Raw genomic sequence first — 19,253 nt, 5'->3', positions numbered from 1 at the left:
TTTTGTTTCTTTTGACTTAAGATAAAAGACTAGATAAGCAGAAAAAGAAATTATAGTAACAGAGACATCAAAATAAACTAGACAAAAAAAAAAAAAAAAAAAGGAAAAGGAAAATTGGTGGAAGAGTATAGTAACAATTTCCCTGGAAGGCAATAAAAGATGCAGACCGCCTATCAGAAACTTGGCAGAACATACGAGACAGTATCATTCTGGGCCCAATGAAGTACATTACCACCTCAGCTCCAACTGATCATTTCGATGAGGGGAGTGGCAGCATTAAATATGGGCTATGGTCCAGTGGTGAGGCAGACGATTTAGTGAACAAGTCAGGTGCTCCTAATCCCCAAACTGGCACTGCTTCATTTGACCTTACATGACTTGTCTCTTGGCCTTGTTTTACCCAGTAGTGAAATGGGGGTTATGAGCTGGCAGTGGTCATCAAAATAGTATGATATAGCAGAAAAAGGACTAAATTGGGTATTGAGAAATCTGGTCTCTAAGCACTTATTGGCTGAGTGATCTTGGGCAAATCAATCCAATTTATAGATTTTTTGTACTTCATGTAAGAAATGGGAAAAATAATGCCTGACTGCTTTCCTTACTAAGTTGTTGTGAGAATTAGATGATATAAACCATAAATACTTAGATAATGAAATATACAAATATATAAATAAAAATTTTGTTTTATAGCTTGAAAACTTAAAAGCATTTGTGATTTGGATCTTTTTTCATCTCTGGTAAACCTTCTTGCTGTTGGACAAATGGAAATTCAGATGCTGTCAGCATATCTAATCCAATAGTGAGGTACTCATTTTCTAATGCTCACTATGACATATCTTCCTGATTTAGTGGTTGTGATACTAACCTATAGACTTTTCCCAAAAAGGAGCAAGGAAGGAACTAAATATAGCAAGAAAGAGGTAAGTTGCAAAAAACCCACACATCAGTACCTCCGGAATAGGTAAGGAGATTGGCACATTTTAAGAAAGCCACAAAATATGGATGATTTAAATTATGGATCTGTGCAGAGAAATACAATAAATCCTGTCTCAATGAAGGTATTTTTAGATAGAGAGGAGGACAGTTTCCTGTTCCACAAAGTGGAGGAAACAGCATGTGGTGATGCAATCCTGCCTCTAACATTACCCACGAAGGTAGGATCTCTGAAGGTGGGAGGGAGTTCGGAAGCTGATGACCACAAGCTAACTGACTGGGACTGCCATGGTGGATACCAGAAAGCGATATGCTATTTGCTTACATTAAATGGAATGTGACCTACATGTAGAAAATCTGGGGTAGAAACAGTGAAGGGACAACCTAGTTATTTAGGGAAATGCAAACTTTTACTAGTTAGCTTAAAAGACTTTATGCTTGTGAAGAGATATGCCTTCCTTACTACATACCCTGTCATCCAAACACTACAAGGGTCACCACAGTGAATTCAGTCTGGAAGAGGATCAAGAGCCTGAATTTCCAGCTGATAAATAATCTATCCAAAAATAACAAAGGAAATTAAAGAAATGGGAAATAGGAACTGTTATGGGGAGGTGGAAGTAAGAAAGATTGTAAATTACATGACCCACATTTTTTCTACAAGTTCAACTGTTTCCGTCTTTAGTATTCTTTATATTTCACAGTAAAAATGACTTCTTGCTTCATGTGTAACAGAAGAAATTTAAAATAGCAAATGTGATCAAATTTATGCAATTGTCTGAACAATATTTATTGTATGGATCTAGAAAGTCAGCACTAGAATAAGAATAAAGATTTAAATTGCAGAACATCTGTGAAAGTACATTCTGTCGATATAATGTTGTTTCAAAGTGATACACTGACAAACTTCTTACAATGTATACACCATAAAAACTTCTATTTCAAATCTCTGATCTCCATGGATGTGATTATAAGAAAACTGCAATTTCAAATAAAATACTACTTACCAGGTAAAATATTTAAATAGTTTCTGTCAGCATTTTTAGCCTTATCGTCATTTCCTCCGTTTCGGTTTCCAGAATCTACTCATGAGATAATGCAACATGAAAGAACATAACAACATATGAAAGCACATTAATTCTACTGCTTCCCAAACAATCACAGTAACAGCAAAAGTCTGCTAAGGCTAGTTAGGTGCCAGGCATTCTGATACATATTTTACATGTATCATCTCATTTAATTCTCACAAAACTCCTAAAATACAACCTCATGATGTAGGTACTGTTACTATCTCCATTGTATACACGAGGGAACAGAGGGTTAGGTAAGTTAAGTAACTTAACCAAGGATGCACAGTAAATGGCAGAACTAGGTCTTGAACTCACATATCCAGATTCTAAACCCTATGGTCTTAACCACATTCCACTTGCCACTACCCTGTTTTTCATCTAGGAGGTTCAGGGCACTGAATTAACTACACATAAAAAAACTTCATTAGATAGGTGTTGTGTGGTCATCTTTATTTTTAGATTCTGAGTCACTGTTGGTGATATAACTTGTTCAGGACTACAAGCAAATGTTTAGTAGTACCAGGAATCACTTGATATTCAGCCCATTCTGAAATCTGTTACTTCTTTTTTTTTTTTTTTTTCTCATTGAAATCTGTTACTTCTTATCTGTCACCATATACAATTTATTTCAAACAGATACATGAGACTTTGTTTCAAATGGGAAATTTTTGTTTTAGATAGTCAATAGCTGTTCTTTCTTTCTGGAAGGATGATATTATTTAGAAGGATAAATATTGGTAAAATAATCACAATTGACCATGCATTATACTTGGACGCAAATAATTTTATGTATGTATATGTATTTTTAATCGATTTCTGAGAAGTTCAGATGTATCTTCTACCAAAACTCAAAAATGCACAATGAATATTAGCATTCAAAGCAGCTATCTTTAAGAGGGTGTATATGTATTCCAATTAAATACACAACTATTTGGAATGGCTGTCACCATTAGAGTATCACTTGAAAACAGCCAGAACTTCAAATGGGTAAACTGAAAATACCAAGGGCAATTATGCTTTCAAAAATGTTCTGAATGAAAGTAACTTAATATTTTTACTTAGTGACTACTCTGAATAATTGACTATATTATTGTACCTTATAAATGCACATATGTTATCAACAGGGGGAGAGAAAGGCAGAGAAAGGAGACTCTGTGTTGCCAGAATCTATATTTACTGTAATAGTCTGTCTCTCATACAGTGTGATGTAACTGATAGGCTTTGAATAAATGTACGAACATAACACAGAAAACAAGAAATGACAAATAAGGACTCTAGTGATTTTGTTCATATGGGGTATGAACAAACAGAATCCCTACTAAGTGAATAAGAGAGAAGAGGTCATTGTCCATTCCCCTCTCCATGTTTTAATGGTAATACCTTGTAATATTAAGAAAATCACTATTTTTCATTTTTTAAAAAATTAATATAATATGTACACAGAAACAAAACTGCATTTGGCTTATTATCATGGATTGTAGAAATAGAAAGATCCTAATATAATGAACACAGTATGGAAAACAATGGAATGCCTTAGAATAAACAGGTACTTGAGTATCAGGATGTAAACATGTAAAACAAATACGTGGGTGTGCACAGAAGAGGAAAAGACGGAGAAAGTATTTTCACAGAGTTCTTCTATGACAACATGTGGGTTCCTTTCAGAAAGTTGTCTTTTATAGACCTGCTTGTTTCACTGACTCACTTAAACCACAAAATAGTTGCTTGAACAAGAACAAAATAATACCATGATTTATACACATTGCCTTAACCGTATGTGGTTTGAAAACTTCCTGTCATTTGCTGCACACTTTCTATCTCTCATAAATATACTTAGAATCCTCCTCCTTCTCCCACACCTGTCATGATCTCAATCTCCATGCTTTTAGTCCCTACTAAGAATAATATTAAGATGTTTCTGATTACATCACTGCTAGTTTGAATGAGATGGAGGAAGAAGATCGTAGAAGAGTAAAAGGACAGACAGGAATTTTCTGAAAGGTCCTTTGTTCGGATACATTTCTGTATGATTTCCTAACACAGCTTGGCTCTGTCATATGTGATACACAGTGCTACAGCAAAGCCACAGTCCCTAGAGAGGAATATAAACTAGCGGCGTTGCTATGGAGAGCCACTGCAAACACTATCAACATTAGCAATGTATGCACCCTTTAACCCAGTAATATCTCTTTAGGAGTCGCTGCCTACAGAGATGCTCACATGTGCACAATGATGTAGACATAAGGTGGTTTATGTATTACTACTTATAATAGCAAAAATGCTTGGAAAGATTAAATGTCTACCATGGAACTGATTAATAACAGGATGCCTTGCAATGGACTACTATGTGGCAGTGGGAAGGCAGTAAGGATGTTTTTTATGCACTGATATGCTATGATGGCCAAGATAAATATGCGGTAAAAAAAAAAAAGCGAAGTATGGAAAAGTGTGCAGAGAAAAGATGCCACTTGTGTAAAAAGGAAAAATAAATACACGCACACACATGCACGCATGGATACACAGATTAACATAGGTCTGGAAGGTACACGGCAGCCTTGGCTGACTCTGGGAAGGGCACTGAATGGCTGGTGGATAATTATGAAGACCTTCACTGTATGCTCTTTGTACAGTTTAAATTGTGAATCTTGAGATTGCTTTACCTATTTAGGAAATGATTAAAAAATAAAACAAGTTTTTAAAAGTCTACTGAATATGAGAACCATAGTGAATGCTAATCAAAGTAAGTCTAGAGAGCTACCTTTTAGCATTAGAAAAGGGGGAGAAATTCTACAATTTCTACTGGGAGAGGAACAAAGACAGCAAGCAAAGATAAAGCAATATCTCTTAGCTTACTACAGAGCACAACATATGAACCAAAAGTACTATGATGGTTTCTTTTAAACACTGAACTTGTAAAACAAACCAACAAAAAAAAATCCAACTATCAGAAGCAGATTTAAAAGTCTGACCAGCCATACTTTAATAACTTGCCATAATTTATTTTTTGGGGAAGACATCAAGATTGTGAAAAAAAAAAAAAATACTGAGTATGCATTAAAGCCAAATAAGAACATCTACTGCAATTTTATGCCTGTGTAGTATGACATGTCTGAAAAACAAGAAACACACAGCTTACATTATTTTTGAATGGCTATTACCCTTATAGTTAGATCTTAACTAAACAAACTTACGGTGCCAATTTAACTTATAAAGAAAATGCTTTTTAATCTTATATTTTTCAATTAAAAAATATAATTACTCTGTAATTTGAGCCAAAATTCTGTCCTTTACCCATATCTTCCCTTAAGCCTATCAATAAATAGAAATCTTCTACAGAGCAATGCCACAAACATTTTCTATAGCTTTAAAAATAACGTTCCAGCAAATTTCTCAAATAGTTAGAAGGATGTTTATATTGTGGATAAATATGAAAAAAAAAAAGCAGGACATAGTTCTGGACATAGTAATTTTTCAAAAGAACAATCAAAAACAAGTCTTATAATTGACTTCCTGCTACCTAAGAAGGATCAAAGATGGAACATATAATAAGAGTATATTTTGTGCTAACATTTACTCTATCACTTCAATGCCCTTCGAGGTAGCAATTATGTCCACTTTAGAGATATAGAACTTGGATCAAAAGACCACCAACTTTCCACTGAGTACTTCAAGTTTAACTACAGAATTTAAATTTAAAAACAGTTTTTGTCAAAAAAATTAAAACAGTTTTTGCTAAGGTTATTGAACAAAATCATGCAAAAAGGAAATTAAGAACAGAATTCAAGCTTCTAAAGATCTTAAATTTTGTTCATAATTTCTTTCTTCCACTTTTCCACCAATACAACTTTCTGTATTTTAATTATGGTCCATATGCTATTAGAATGCTTAGGGACAGAATACACTGAAAGTGAACTTTTGAAAAATTTGAGTTTTACTGACCATGTGATTCTTTCAACTTACTCCTTCGTTGGGTTCTAGCATAAAGTACCACCTGCTGGACAACTTCCAGCTGCTCTTCAATTCGGGGAAAATGGAAGTCAGTACATTCTTGGCAAACTGTGGCAAAATCTAAGGGACCCAAAACATTTATAAACTTCTACAACTATCAAGTATTTAATATTTATTTATAAAATGTTAACTAGTAGACATAAAATATAAAGTTCATAAGTATGATTTCTTATACTTGCCCTTTCAATAATTATGTCAAGTTAGGGGACAGTGATTTTTGTTTGAATCAGAAACCTAATCTCTCACTCAAAAGAGTAAACAATTAATAGATAAGGAAATTTTCAGATAATTTCAAACCTTCTTTAAATAACAGTTACTTTAATCATCATCCAGTCCCCCAAATGCTAAAAAAACCAAGACAGTTCTTATAGTTATGATGGGAAATAAACTCTATTCAAGCTTCCTTAAAAATGTACACATTTCAATATATATATCTAAAAATTTTAAAATAATCATACAAAGTGAGTTGTACAGAGGGAACTTAGAATTTTACCTAGCACATTTAAGAAATATGTTATCTAAAATCCTAGGAAGAAAGGGCAAAGGGATGAACTAAAATTCACAGAGCCAGGATCGGCTTCTGAATTGAATACATTTATATTTTGATCATTCTTTTTGTTATGCCTTGAAGCAAGAATCTTGTAAGAGCAGTACTTAGGATATAATAGAATTTTAAGAGAAAGTAAATATCCTGAAGCAATTTACCAATGCTAAAGTATGAAAGAAATCTAAAATAGCCATGGCTGGGTACCTGTGTTGCTTGGCTGCTGTAATACTAGGGCTAACTAAATTTTTTGTTTTTCTATAAATTCTTTCTTTGTAAGAATGGTATTAAAAGGGGGAAATTTAACGAAATAAATAAGGTAATGTTAACTTACCTCTCTTAATACCACTATATGAATTGATTCGATTATCTACTAGTAAAACCAGGCCACACAGAGATGTGGAATAAAGTGACAGGGCAGTCTGGAGTCGATGGAGTTTCACGCCACTTCGATGATTTCTTTTGTGCTTACAGAAGTCCAGCATATCTGCTCTCAGCAATCTCAAATTATGCATGGTCTTCAGCTGGGCTCCTGGGGGGTGGGCAACAGTCCCAGAAAGAAACTCAGACAGCTGCAAAAATCCACTATAACAGGATGCAAATCTCTATGGCAAAAATACAGATAAATCTGGGCTACAAATAATTAGAAATAGGCTTTGCAATTTCCCATCTTAATAACTATACAGATTTAACCTATTTTTAAAAAATAATATATTAGCTAAAACAGAAAATGTTTGGCAAAACAAACTATGGAAGGAGGACATAATTTTTTTATTAAAAATTTTTTTGTTAACATATTTTGTTCCATATTGGTTTCTGGGGTAGAAGTCAATGACATACAATTCAGTGTAGAATTCACTTACATACAACACCCAGTGCTCATCATAACAAGTACCTTCCTTAATCCCCATCACCCATCTAGCTCATGTCCTACTCCCCTTTCTCCATCAACCCTCAGTTTGTTCTCTATGGTTAAGATTCTCTTTATGGCTTGTTTCCCTCTTTCCTTTTTTTACTCCCCCGCCCTTCCACTATATTCATCTGTTTCCTTTCCTAAAGTTGACAATGATTGAGATCATTTAGTATTTGTCTTTCTCTGACTAACTTATTTCACTTAGCCTAATACACTCTAGCTCCTCCCATGTTGTTGCAAATGGCAAGATTTCATTTTCTTGATGGCTGAGTAATATTCCACTGTACATACACATACCACATCTTCTTTATCCATTTATCGGTTGATGGACATTTGGGCTCATTCCATAGTTTGGCTATTGTCGTGATAATGCAGCTATAAACATTGGAGTGCATATACCCTTTCAAATCTGTATTTTTGTATCCTTCAGGTAAATACCCAGTAATGCAACTGCTAGGTTGTAGGGTAGTTCTATTTTTAACCTTTTGAGGAACCTCCAAACTGTTCTCCAGAGTAGTTGCATCAGTTTGCATTCCCACCAGCAGCACGGGAATTCACCTTTCTTGGCATCCTTGCCAACACCTGTGGCTTCTCGTGTTGTTAATTTTAGCCATCTGACAGGTGGTATCTCACACCTGTGGTTTGTATTTGTATTTGTATTTCCCTGATGATGAGTGAGGTTGAGCATCTTTTCATGTGTCTGTAAGCTTCTGGATGTCTTCTTTGGAAAAGTGCCTAGTCATGTCTTCTGCTCATTTCTTGACTGGATTATTTGTTTTTGGGGTGTTGATTTTATAAGTTCTTTAAAGATTTTGGATACTAACCCTTTACCAGATACATCGTTTGCAAATATCTTCTCCCATTCCAAAGGCCGTCCTTTAGTTTTGTTGATCATTTCCTTTGCTGTGCAGAAAGAAGCTTTTTATCTTGATGAAGTCCTAACAGTTCATTTTTGCTTTAGATTCCCTGGCATCTGGCAACATTTCTAGTAAGAAGTTGCTATAGCTGAGGGCAAAGAGGTTGCTGCCTGTGTTCTCCTCTAGGATTTTGATGGTTTCCTATATCACATTTAGGTCTTTCATCCATTTGAATTTATTTCTGTGTACGGATATGAGAAAGAGGTCCAGTTTCATTCTTCTGCATGTCGCTGGGAGCAGGACATAATTTGTAATTAAAACAACATGGGTACATTGTACTCATATGCTAGGGATTTTTCTCTTACATCATAAAATAAGCTTCCTAAGTTATAATAAATTATGCCTGCAAAAAATGAATCCACTTACCTAAGTGAATGGTAAAACTTTCTTCCAACTTTCTCTGCTCCTCATAAATCCTTCCATTTGCTTCTACCGATTCTCTGAACTGACTTGGTTGAACTTTAATTTCCTCACTGAAATTAATAAAATTATTCATATGCTTTTTTTGTCTATTTGTCAAAAACTTTTCATGAAGGAAAGAAAGCTTTATAATGAAATGAGACAAAATGAAAGCTGAGAGTACCACTTAATTTATTCCTAAACTACTCCTTAATCCATGGTAACAAGGAAGAATCATAAACACCAGAAGTTCTTAAAATTCCTACTTGTTCTTTGATTTCCTTACAGTTAAGTAATGCATATTATTCTTTCCAGTCATTAGAATATCAATGCATGTGGACTAAGAGAATATTAAATGAAGTAATTAACTTACTATTTTAAAATGGCATATTTAAAAAAAGTGTAATATATCCTATATCAAGGCTGACTCTAGGAAAAACTAAAAAATCAGTGAAGTGATAGAAATAAAAATGAAGAAGTCAAATAAAAGGAATAAAAAAAGATGAAGTTCATTTTGATGTATTCACATCTTTTTTTTTTTTAACCTTTTCCTGTTTTTTTCCTGCCTTTCAAGGACATTCTCCTCCCTTTCAAGGACTTCTCTCTTTGCTCTACTGTGTTCTTGCTTATTTGCTGAAAAGGTTTCCATGGAGGCACGGTACAACTGTAAATTCAAATGTCACGGTATGCTGAAGATGATCTAAGTCTCTCATAGTGATTTTGGACTACATTTTTGGGATTATTCCAAAGAGTCGCATTAGTCTCACTAACTTCATTAGTATATACAGCAAATTTAAACCTAAAAATAGATTTATATTAATAAAACACTCTCACTGTAGGATGTGAAAAGCCCCAAGAGATTGCTGCTCCCACTCTAACAACAAGAAAAAGCCACATCATCTATAAAATCCTAACTTTTCTGAAACTTGAGGTAACATGGCAACAAAATAAATTCAATTCTAAAGTGCAACACACCCCTCCTAGGGCAGACAGGAGATACAGTTTTCATTTCTGGCAGTGCATGGTAGAAATGAGCTGTTGTAATGTAAGGAGGTAAGAAGAACTCACTAAAATTTTAATGAATTCTTAAAGGCCAAGTGTGGGCTAGCATGTAAATTTGGAATAGCTATGAGCCTCAGGCACAAGGGAGGTCTGCATGTACTCGCAAACTCTTCTCCATTGGTCTCCACCAGGTGTTTCCAAGAAAACACTGGAGGCAGTCCAGGAGACAAGGGAGCCCCTTTGGTGGCACAGACAGAAATGCTGAGAATGCTCCAAACTCAAGCCCTAGGTAGGCTTGCCCAAGACTGAAGCTGGACAAAGACAAAAGAGACCTGTTCCCCACCCCCAAGATGAGTCTAGCACCAAGTCTGATTCACAAACAACAACAGTTTATTCCTCAGGGGTAGAGCAACAGCATAGAGAGAGACCTCATGCTGTGGCACAGGCCTGCAAAAACTACTGGAAGTTTTGGAAGGAACAGGATGACAGGGAAAAACCCTCTAGAACCCAAAGCCTCATCTTAAATACAAAGTGGCAGCAGCTAACTACAGTAGAGAACATGAAGCTTGTGGTTATCACTGAAAAAACAAAAAACCAAACTCAGCTCAACTACTGACTAGTGCAGCATGACCTTCACATTAATGGCCTGTTCATTTCTGGACACAAGTATTATTTACCTTAGTCTCTTCTAATACACACAACATCCAGCATTTATCTTTTTAAAAAAGAGAGAGAGAGACACCCAAAAAAGCAAGCAAAAGAAACAAATAACCCACTGTCAAGAGCAAAAGCAATCAACAGACACAGACTGAGAGATGACCCTGATACTGAGCATAAAAGAAAAAGACTTTCGCACAATGATGATCAATATGCTAAAAGATCTATTGGAAAACAACACACAAGGACACATAAGGAATTTAAGCAAAGGGAGAAAGGAAATTAAAGTACTAGAAAGAAAAACATGATATCAGATTGATGATTACAGATATCAACTCCTTTGACAGGTTCATCATCAGACCACCAACTCATTTTATGGTAACACCATTACCCTGATGCCAAAGCCAAATGAAGTTATCATAAGAAAAACGAAATTAGGGGTGCCTGGGTGACTCAGTGGGTTAAAGCCTCTGCCTTTGGCTCAGGTCATGATCTCAGGGTCCTGGGATTGAGCCCCACTTCAGATTCTCTGCTCAGCAGGGAGCCTGCTTCCTCCTCTCTCTCTCTCTGCCTGCCTCTCTGCCTACTTGTGATATCTGTCTGTCAAATAAATAAATAAAACCTTAAAAAAAAAGAAAAACAAAACTATACACCATCATATATGACATATATAAGTTTATTTTATAGTAGACATAATTACTTACATATAGTGTATATGAAATAATACATTGTGACTAATGCCTATAAATCTTAACTATAATATTTCTAGAATACTGCTGGGTAATAAAAAGAAAAGAACTATTCATAAGTGAAACAACACGAATAAGTCACAAAAGCTCTTATGATAAGAGAAAGAAGCAAGACACAAACTGCTACATAACAGTTTGATTCTATTTATAAGACATTCCAGGGGCGCCTGGGTGGCTCAGTGGATTAAGACCTCTGCCTTCAGCTCAGGTCATGGTCCCAGGGTCCTGGGATCGAGCCCTGCATAGGGCTCTCTGCTCGGCAGGGAGCCTGCTTCCTTCTCTCTCTCTCTCTCTGCCTGCCTCTCTGCCTACTTGTGATCTCTGTCAAATAAATAAATAAAATCTTTAAAAAAAAAAAAGCATTCCAAAAGAAATCAAAATTGCAGGGACAGAAATCAGAGCAGGTTGCCAGGAGCTGGGAAAGAGAAAGGAATGAGCTATAAAGATATAAAAATGAAATGCTCTATCTTGATTGCAGTGATGATTTCATGACAGTTAAGTTTATCAAAACCTAAAAGAGGTAAATATTACTTTGCATAATTTACCCTTCAGTAGGCCTGATGTTTTTTAAAAAAGCAAAAATAATGGCTAAAAATAAAATGCCACTTTTATCAATTTCTTACAGGAGTTCTATATGGAGTTGAGTTGAAAACAAGTTTCTGCTGCCCAAGGAAACCACTATTAAAAGAAAAGCAAAACTGACAGTCACAGTAAAAACATCTTTTCATAGGAATACTTAGTTTGTAAAAGTGGCATCAGCTGGAGGCCAAGATGTATACAGTGGAATTGATTCTACAGATTGAATTTCTAAAACTACAGCAGCAAAGTGAGAGATAATTTTTATAATAAGGGGCATTCTCAGCTTCCTGAAATCCGTGACTCTCCGCATTTCTTTTTTTTTTTTTTTAAGTTCAATTAGCCAACATACAACACATCATTAGTTTTTGATGTAGTATTGAATGATTCATTAGTGGCATATAACACTCAGTTCTCATCAGATCATGTGCCCTCCTTAATGCCCATCACAAAATTCTCCACATTTCTAACCAAAACATACAGTATATACTTTACATTCTGGCTTAATACACACATTTATTTATAGAAAGCTTCATCCATGATATGCTCTCATACTTTTTCCTTATTCTACTCTGCCATACTCCATTCCATTTCATTTCATTTCATTCCATTTCATTGCTATTTTTAAACATCTGACTGGAAAGTAATGAATCTAGAATGGTCCTAGCAGACTGCAACCAGCAGTTTGAGAAACACCATTATATATTATAGGATACAGATGTTCTCAACACTTATTTCCGCCCACCTCTCCCTTTGTATTGTGTTCATTATTTTTTAAAAATTCTTGTTCATTATTTAGTTGAAATGAGGAGTAGAGTCAAATATATTAGTGTCAAGGACGTTACCCCATTTCTAATCATAAAAATTGTTCAAATATTTCTAAGGTGTTACCTTGGGAAAATAAGGCAAATGACAGATTATAATATTTGCAGAAGAGGTGATACAGATATCAGGTAAACAGCTAAATGATAATTCATCCATCTGCCTATTTGTCTCCCCATCCTATAAATATTTATTGAGCATGTCTTATGTGCCAGTGTGAAGAGGTAGACACCTGGTAAGGACCTGGGTATAACAGTAGAAAAAACAGACATGGCTTTTGTCTTCAAGGCAAGACTAGCAGCGGAGACTGACATTACACAAATAAAATTCTATTTCTAAATGTTTGGAGCAGATACCAGGCAACTGTTGGAAACAGGATTAACATATTTGTACTAAGTACATTTCCAGCTGAATATACTTCAAGATTTGAAAGAAAGAAATTCTCAAACATATGAGTATATACCCAGGAAATAACATAAGCACCGTCAAGCTCTAGGGCAACATATGAATAAAAAGCCTTGAGGCCATCAGGTACTGTACAAGTTATGAATTACAGAAGTCCTCTATACTCCTTTTCCTTCTTTTTTTTAAAATTAAGTTCAATTAGCTAACATATAGTACATCATTAGTTTTTGATGTAGTGCTCAATGATTCATTAGCTGTATATACACTCCTTTTCTACCTTGTACATGCTTCTATGACTGAAAATGTCATTCTATACAGAATTATTTTATTTATGGGTCAGTCTCTCGGGAATATAAGCTCCACATGTATAGCCATCTTTGTTTTTCTGCTTAGAGAGTGCTTGCCATTTAAGATGCATTCAACCAATGCTAATTGCACTGAACTGAAACCAATGGAAAACAAACAAGAGACTGTACTTGGGATATTTAGATATACACACCTAAGAGATTTACAGCTAAGTTCTAGGGGGGTAAGTCACTATTTTAAGCCAACCAATTAATCCCCCTCCCAAACAACCCACACAAATCCAGATAATACCAAAGGTGTTAGAAGTATAAAATTATCTTGGATGGTCATTGGTAATTTAAAAATAGCTGCAACTAAAAGATTCAATTTTATAATACATACGAACTCTTCCTAACAATGAACTTTCATCTAATAAGAACAACAGATGGGTAATACCTGAGGGAGCTGTTGTTAGGGTTTTTTAGGTCTTGATGAAGTTTTATCACCCATTCCTGATATTCTTGCTTTTGGATGGCAGTTGATTGTTTTAATTCATTTGACCATTTATTTTCTAAGTCCTAAAAAGAGAGAGTACACCAAGTGGTCATTTTTTTTTTAATAAACATAAGTGAAAGAAAACATAACTGTGTATCTAAAAATCACTATACTTACTTGCTGGGATTCAAAATGCTGAGCAGCCAGTGAATTTACATCTTGATCTGTCAGTGATTTTCCCAATTCCTGCATCACTTTTCCCATTTCAATGCCTTGCCTAAAACATAAATAAGTGTATCAGATATATTCATGATATCTTTAAGGGGATGGCCACTCCAGATTCATTGAACGAGCTCCACGAAGTAAAAATAAATTTTTTTCTTTTATAAGAAGATGTCCAGGAAAAGCAACTGTAATACCTGGAAAGCACTCTAAAGGCCTGGAAATGGGGATGTGGGAATAATGATAATGTCATATAATGCTTCATCTGTTCAGCTAGATCTTAATCTAAATTTAACACAAAAGTGAAAGCGGTCAAAATCTAGGCAATCTTTCAATTTCCATGACTACTGCTTGAAACTAGACTCCTTTCTCATCTGCAGATTTCCTTAAAGAAGACACTCTGACTCCAGCTTTACATTTTCTACTTATATGCAGAAGAGTTAAAGTGACTTCAAGCTTTGAAAGTTAGCTTATAGTTATCACCTGAAGCTGTCAGTTAGGTTCTAAGAATCAAACTGGTATTAAATCACAAAGTTCTCTTTACAGAGGAATATAAAAGACATTCTAAAGATATGTTTTGGCCTTACATTCTTTGTTCGTGCAGGAATTAAACAGGTTTTCCCACAGGAAAAGGTAATCACTGATATTAGAAGTTCAGATACCAATTATTTGTGGGAGGGATGGGCTGTGACAAGAAGGCCCGAGGGAGCCGTCTGCAGTGCTGGAAACACTCCATTTCTTATGCTGAGTGATGATGGGTGTGCTTACTTTATAAAAACTTACTGAATTGTACACCTACAGTTTGTTGTCTTTTCTATATATTTTAATAAGTAAGTTCTTTAAAATTTTCAAATTAAAAAATTATCCTCTAATATAAATGTATTAAAAAAGTTTGTTCTAAAATGTATTTCAAACAGATGGGAAAAGAATGAAATAAAGACATAAATGAAAAGGATTTTACTATCAGTCTAGTTATATTAATTGCTCTTAAAAGAGAATTTATCCTTACTTATAATAACTGATTAAGATACTTATATGTATGTGATAAATAAAAGTCATTTATATGTTCTACATTTCTGTATTTACCTCCTAGTATCAACTATTCAGTACCATTTCGTCCTCACTTAATTCTAATGAGGGTGACCCCATTAACTTCTAATACCTATTGGGGGCCAGGTGCTTGCAAGTAAAATTTTTAATTAAAGAAGAAATAACAGCAACAGAGTTATAAATACAAACTTTGATATAAATAGATTAATATTTTACATTACGCATGTTCCCTCTAGTGGATAAAACATATCATTGCCATTTTTAAGTTTTAAAGATTCAGTATCTTTAAATATCAATAAATGAGTATCTTTAAACATTTATATCTTAAATCTGGTTTGCTAACAGTAGTAAATTAACAGTGAGAAAAAAAGACTCATCAATAATTCAACAAAGGAAACTGCACGAACATTTATTTCATCATAAATGTGTCAGAAATGCAAGAGCTAAAGATACAATACAATTTTCTCAGATTAAGATCAAAGGAAATTTTATTGTATTTCTAGTTCTGCCTAACTAGATATTGGCTCAGTATGTCAGGTGTGACAATTCTAACAACCTGAATATTATCTTGAAGACACTTAGAAAAAACGATTGTAAAAGTCTGCTGTAACAGAACAAAACAGCAAACAATGATTATACTGTGCTAAGAAACTGTCTTTTAAGAGCCTCATGCTCTACCGACTGAGCTAGCCGGGCTAAGAAACTGTCTTTTAAAGATGCAAAGTGGAATTAAAATGAAAAGAGAACTAAGAAAATGTGTCACTTCTGCTCATGCATTGGGTAAATGAATTGGGTGAACGTCCATGGCTATCAGTGAATTCCAACTTGCCTTAGGTTGTACTGTTTACCTTTACAACAATCACCTACCTCAAGAGGAACCTAGCTTACCTTTCCCTTTCAAGCTAACAGTTTGGGTACGTGGAGAATAAACCACAAACTGTTGTCAAAATAAATGTATTTAAATATTGTGTTTCAAAGAAAAAACAAAACAAAACAAAACCCCGTCAAGAGATTTGGCTAAAGGACATTTCAAAAAATAACCTAAACCCAAATAAACTCCTGCTAAAAAGCTATTCCACGATAGAAAGAAAATTATGAAGTACCAGTAAATGCAGATAATTAGTAAGTTAATGCAGCTTCCCCAAAGCTGAAGAATCACGTGGAATAGGAATCTTCTTTTGATTTAGAAAAAAAAGAACAATTATAGAATATTGATGGCCAGATGCAGAGTTTTCTGTGAGGTGTAGTGAGTAGGTGGCAAAGTGGGCACAATTCAGAGCAGCTTACCAGCTAAATGAAAGTACTAGTCGTGGCTACTAATATGGACTCCAGACAGCCAAGCTAGGAATTTTTCAATATATCTAAATAGGCAGAATGAGGACAGTCCCAGAAAACCCAAGATTCAGGAGTAGATTCAGAATGAGCTAAAGGTTATATTATTTGAAGCTTTGGTAGGAAAAATCAAATAAATGAAGTTCAACAGAAAGTAGTAAGTGTTAGGTAGTTATACTTCCATATATTTATATGAAGTTAACCTATATTTCATTCTTATTCTAAAAATACATTCACAGTTCTACCGGCTACATAATAAAGGACTAAAAAAAAAAAAAAAAAAATCAAATTTTTGTCTCCCTCAGGGTCACAGGTTCAACTCTTTACCTGGTGGCAACAACTTGTACTGCAGGTGTCCCACCTAAAAAGGAGTAAACTGCCTCAGGGCAGCTCATCAGCAAAGCTAAACATATACCGAGTGACAGATGTCAAAACATCAAGTTCTTTCTGACAGGGAATGCTCTAATATTCTACTAGATAGGAAAATAAAAGGTTGAGAGGAATAGAATTGTTATAAAAATGTACAAATCTATGCAATATAGTGAAAATGCTGATCTGGTACGCAGAAACATATTTCTCAGGAAAAAATGACTAAATCCATTTGCTTATAATTTTTGCATTTTAAATCTCCCTAACTATGGCAACCCTCAAGATAACAGATTATTCTCATCTTGCTGGTCCCAGCATTTTCTAATGCAAAGCAAATGAGAGCCAGGAGCAAACTGGTACATCATTTTAAATTTACTACTTTGGGACAGACTATCATGTCAGTCACAAAAAATACATGTGATCTGATCCTAATATATTTCACAATCAAAGAAATTTCACATCAGCCACTCAAAACATTATCTTAATGCCATGTACCTAAAGTCTTAAATGAGTATTTGCAAGGTAATAAATGTTCTTAGATTCTGTTAGATTAAAATAGATTATCTAGAAGAAGCTTATCCTGATTATTATTACATTTTATAGAATTGCTAGGAAGCATTCTGGAAAGTCATGCTTTAAAATAAATAATGCAAGCAATTTTTTACTTACTATGGAGGAAAAACAATGAATCACAAAGTTTGCAATACTGTACACAATGAATTAAAATCTAATTAAAATGTCCTGGACTAACACTAGTGCTATTTTTTCCCTCGTGTAAATAAGCTTACAAAAATGAACTGAAAGAGACTATGAACTTAGTAATGGCAGGGTTTTACATAGGTTCTGAATGGGGAGAGAGCATGGTACAGTTGTTAAGAACTCTGGAGGGGAGCTACGACTTCAAATTCCTTAGACAAGTTATTTAACTTATTTAAGCCTCATTTTCCTCATCTGTAAAAGGGGCTAATAATAGTAGGGTCATGGTAAGAATCAAATGAGATAGGGCATCTGTTATGGACTGCATGTTTGTGTCCCCACAAATTTGTATGTTGAAACCCAAATCCCCAGTGTGCTGATATTCAGAGGTGGGGCTTTTGGAGGTCATTGGGTGTAGACAAAGTCATGAGGTTGGAGCCCTCATGATGGAATTAGTATCTAGAGCTCTCTCTCCAGAAGGGATGCACTAGGACCACACCCTGAGGAAAGGCCATGGGAGCGCACATGGGAAAGGCACTGTGTATAAGCCAGGAGATGGGTCTTCCAGAAACCACATCTCCTGGCACATTGATCTTGAACTACCTAGCCTCCAGAACTGGGAGAAAGAAATTTCTCTTGTTTAAGCCACCCAGTCTACGGTGTTTTGTTGTAGCAGCCCGAACAGGCTAAGACATCATCTAAAGCTCTTTGTGCAGTGCCTGGAACTTAGAAATAACATATAAAGCCACCATAATTTATTCAGGTAAGTCACTTGAGAAATTTTATAAGTCTATGACGACTTCCTAGTTGAAATTACAGACTGAAACACACAAGAAAATTAATTTTCAAAATTAGAGAACCTTTTTCTATTTTGTTCTTTGATTTTACAACTAAATTAAATCCAATTGTTCCGCAGCCATCATATCTGACAATGTGACATTTAATCATGATAGTGCAAGAAATTTGAAATACCTCTCTCGTAGTTTTTTCAGCTCCACATCTCTTTCGCCGATCAGTTCTGAGATACTAACAAAATAATTATGTTCCAAATTTAGGAGAGTTTCAGAGGCTGGAGAATGGATTAGGTCATGGTACACATCTGCAAAATCTTCATCCCAGCTGGGTTCTTCAGGCCTTGCATGCTCTAACGTGGTCTACAAGATGACATACAGACATTCTCAAATCATGACATGGCATTTTCATTTACTACACTACTAGGGTAATATATACAGTATGAATCTTTTTTTGTTCATCAGATAATGGATTGAGACCTTCTATTTATATATGTGTACATAGAGGTTATATAGGATTATTTGAGTATACAAAAATATGGAAAGACATAAACTAAGTTGTAATATGAATTACCTGGAAGTAGGGATGAGGAGGGGTGCTAATATGGAGGAAAGGATGGGAAGTATCCATAATTGAAAAAAAATTAAGGGTGCTATGATCTCCTTTATGTAAAATAACACACATACACACACACACACACACACACACAAAGTGATGATCAACAAAATGCTAATGGTGGCTATTTCAGGAATGTGGGATTTCTGATGACCTTAACTTTCTTTATATTATATTATTATACTTACAAAAAAGCTTCTCATTATTAAAAATACATTGCTAAAAAAAGGTTTTTAGGATATACATTTAGAAAATGAGGTTACATATGTACTCAAATGTTTAGTGATGCAATAGCCCTGAAAACACAATTCATGTGTAGGATTTTACCTCAAGATAAATCCACAGAAGGTGCCTGGGAGGCTCAGTGGGTTAAGTCTCTGCATTTGGCTCAAGTCATGATCT

The 19,253-nt window shown here is 34.9% G+C and overlaps 1 protein-coding gene across 2 annotated transcripts in view; it reads right to left on the bottom strand.

The window, feature by feature from the left end:
- The window catches only part of C7H12orf4 (chromosome 7 C12orf4 homolog), a 40,351-nt gene that overhangs the window by 8,685 nt on the left and 12,413 nt on the right, over positions 1–19,253 (bottom strand). The window contains exons 4-10 of one of the 2 annotated variants that reach the window (XM_046013384.1): positions 18,417–18,598; positions 13,953–14,052; positions 13,737–13,858; positions 8,752–8,858; positions 6,890–7,087; positions 5,943–6,071; positions 1,941–2,015 (exon numbers count right to left, since the gene is read on the bottom strand). In XM_046013384.1, coding sequence (XP_045869340.1) covers positions 1,941–2,015; positions 5,943–6,071; positions 6,890–7,087; positions 8,752–8,858; positions 13,737–13,858; positions 13,953–14,052; positions 18,417–18,598 — 913 coding nt within the window. The remainder of the gene's footprint in view (positions 1–1,940; positions 2,016–5,942; positions 6,072–6,889; positions 7,088–8,751; positions 8,859–13,736; positions 13,859–13,952; positions 14,053–18,416; positions 18,599–19,253) is intronic. The other variant, XM_046013385.1, reaches the window with a different exon arrangement.

Source organism: Meles meles, chromosome 7 (assembly GCF_922984935.1).
Source record: "Meles meles chromosome 7, mMelMel3.1 paternal haplotype, whole genome shotgun sequence".
NCBI lineage: Eukaryota > Metazoa > Chordata > Mammalia > Carnivora > Mustelidae > Meles > Meles meles.
The sequence above is the reverse complement of the archived record's forward strand: the minus strand, read 5'-3'. Positions and strand labels throughout refer to the sequence as shown.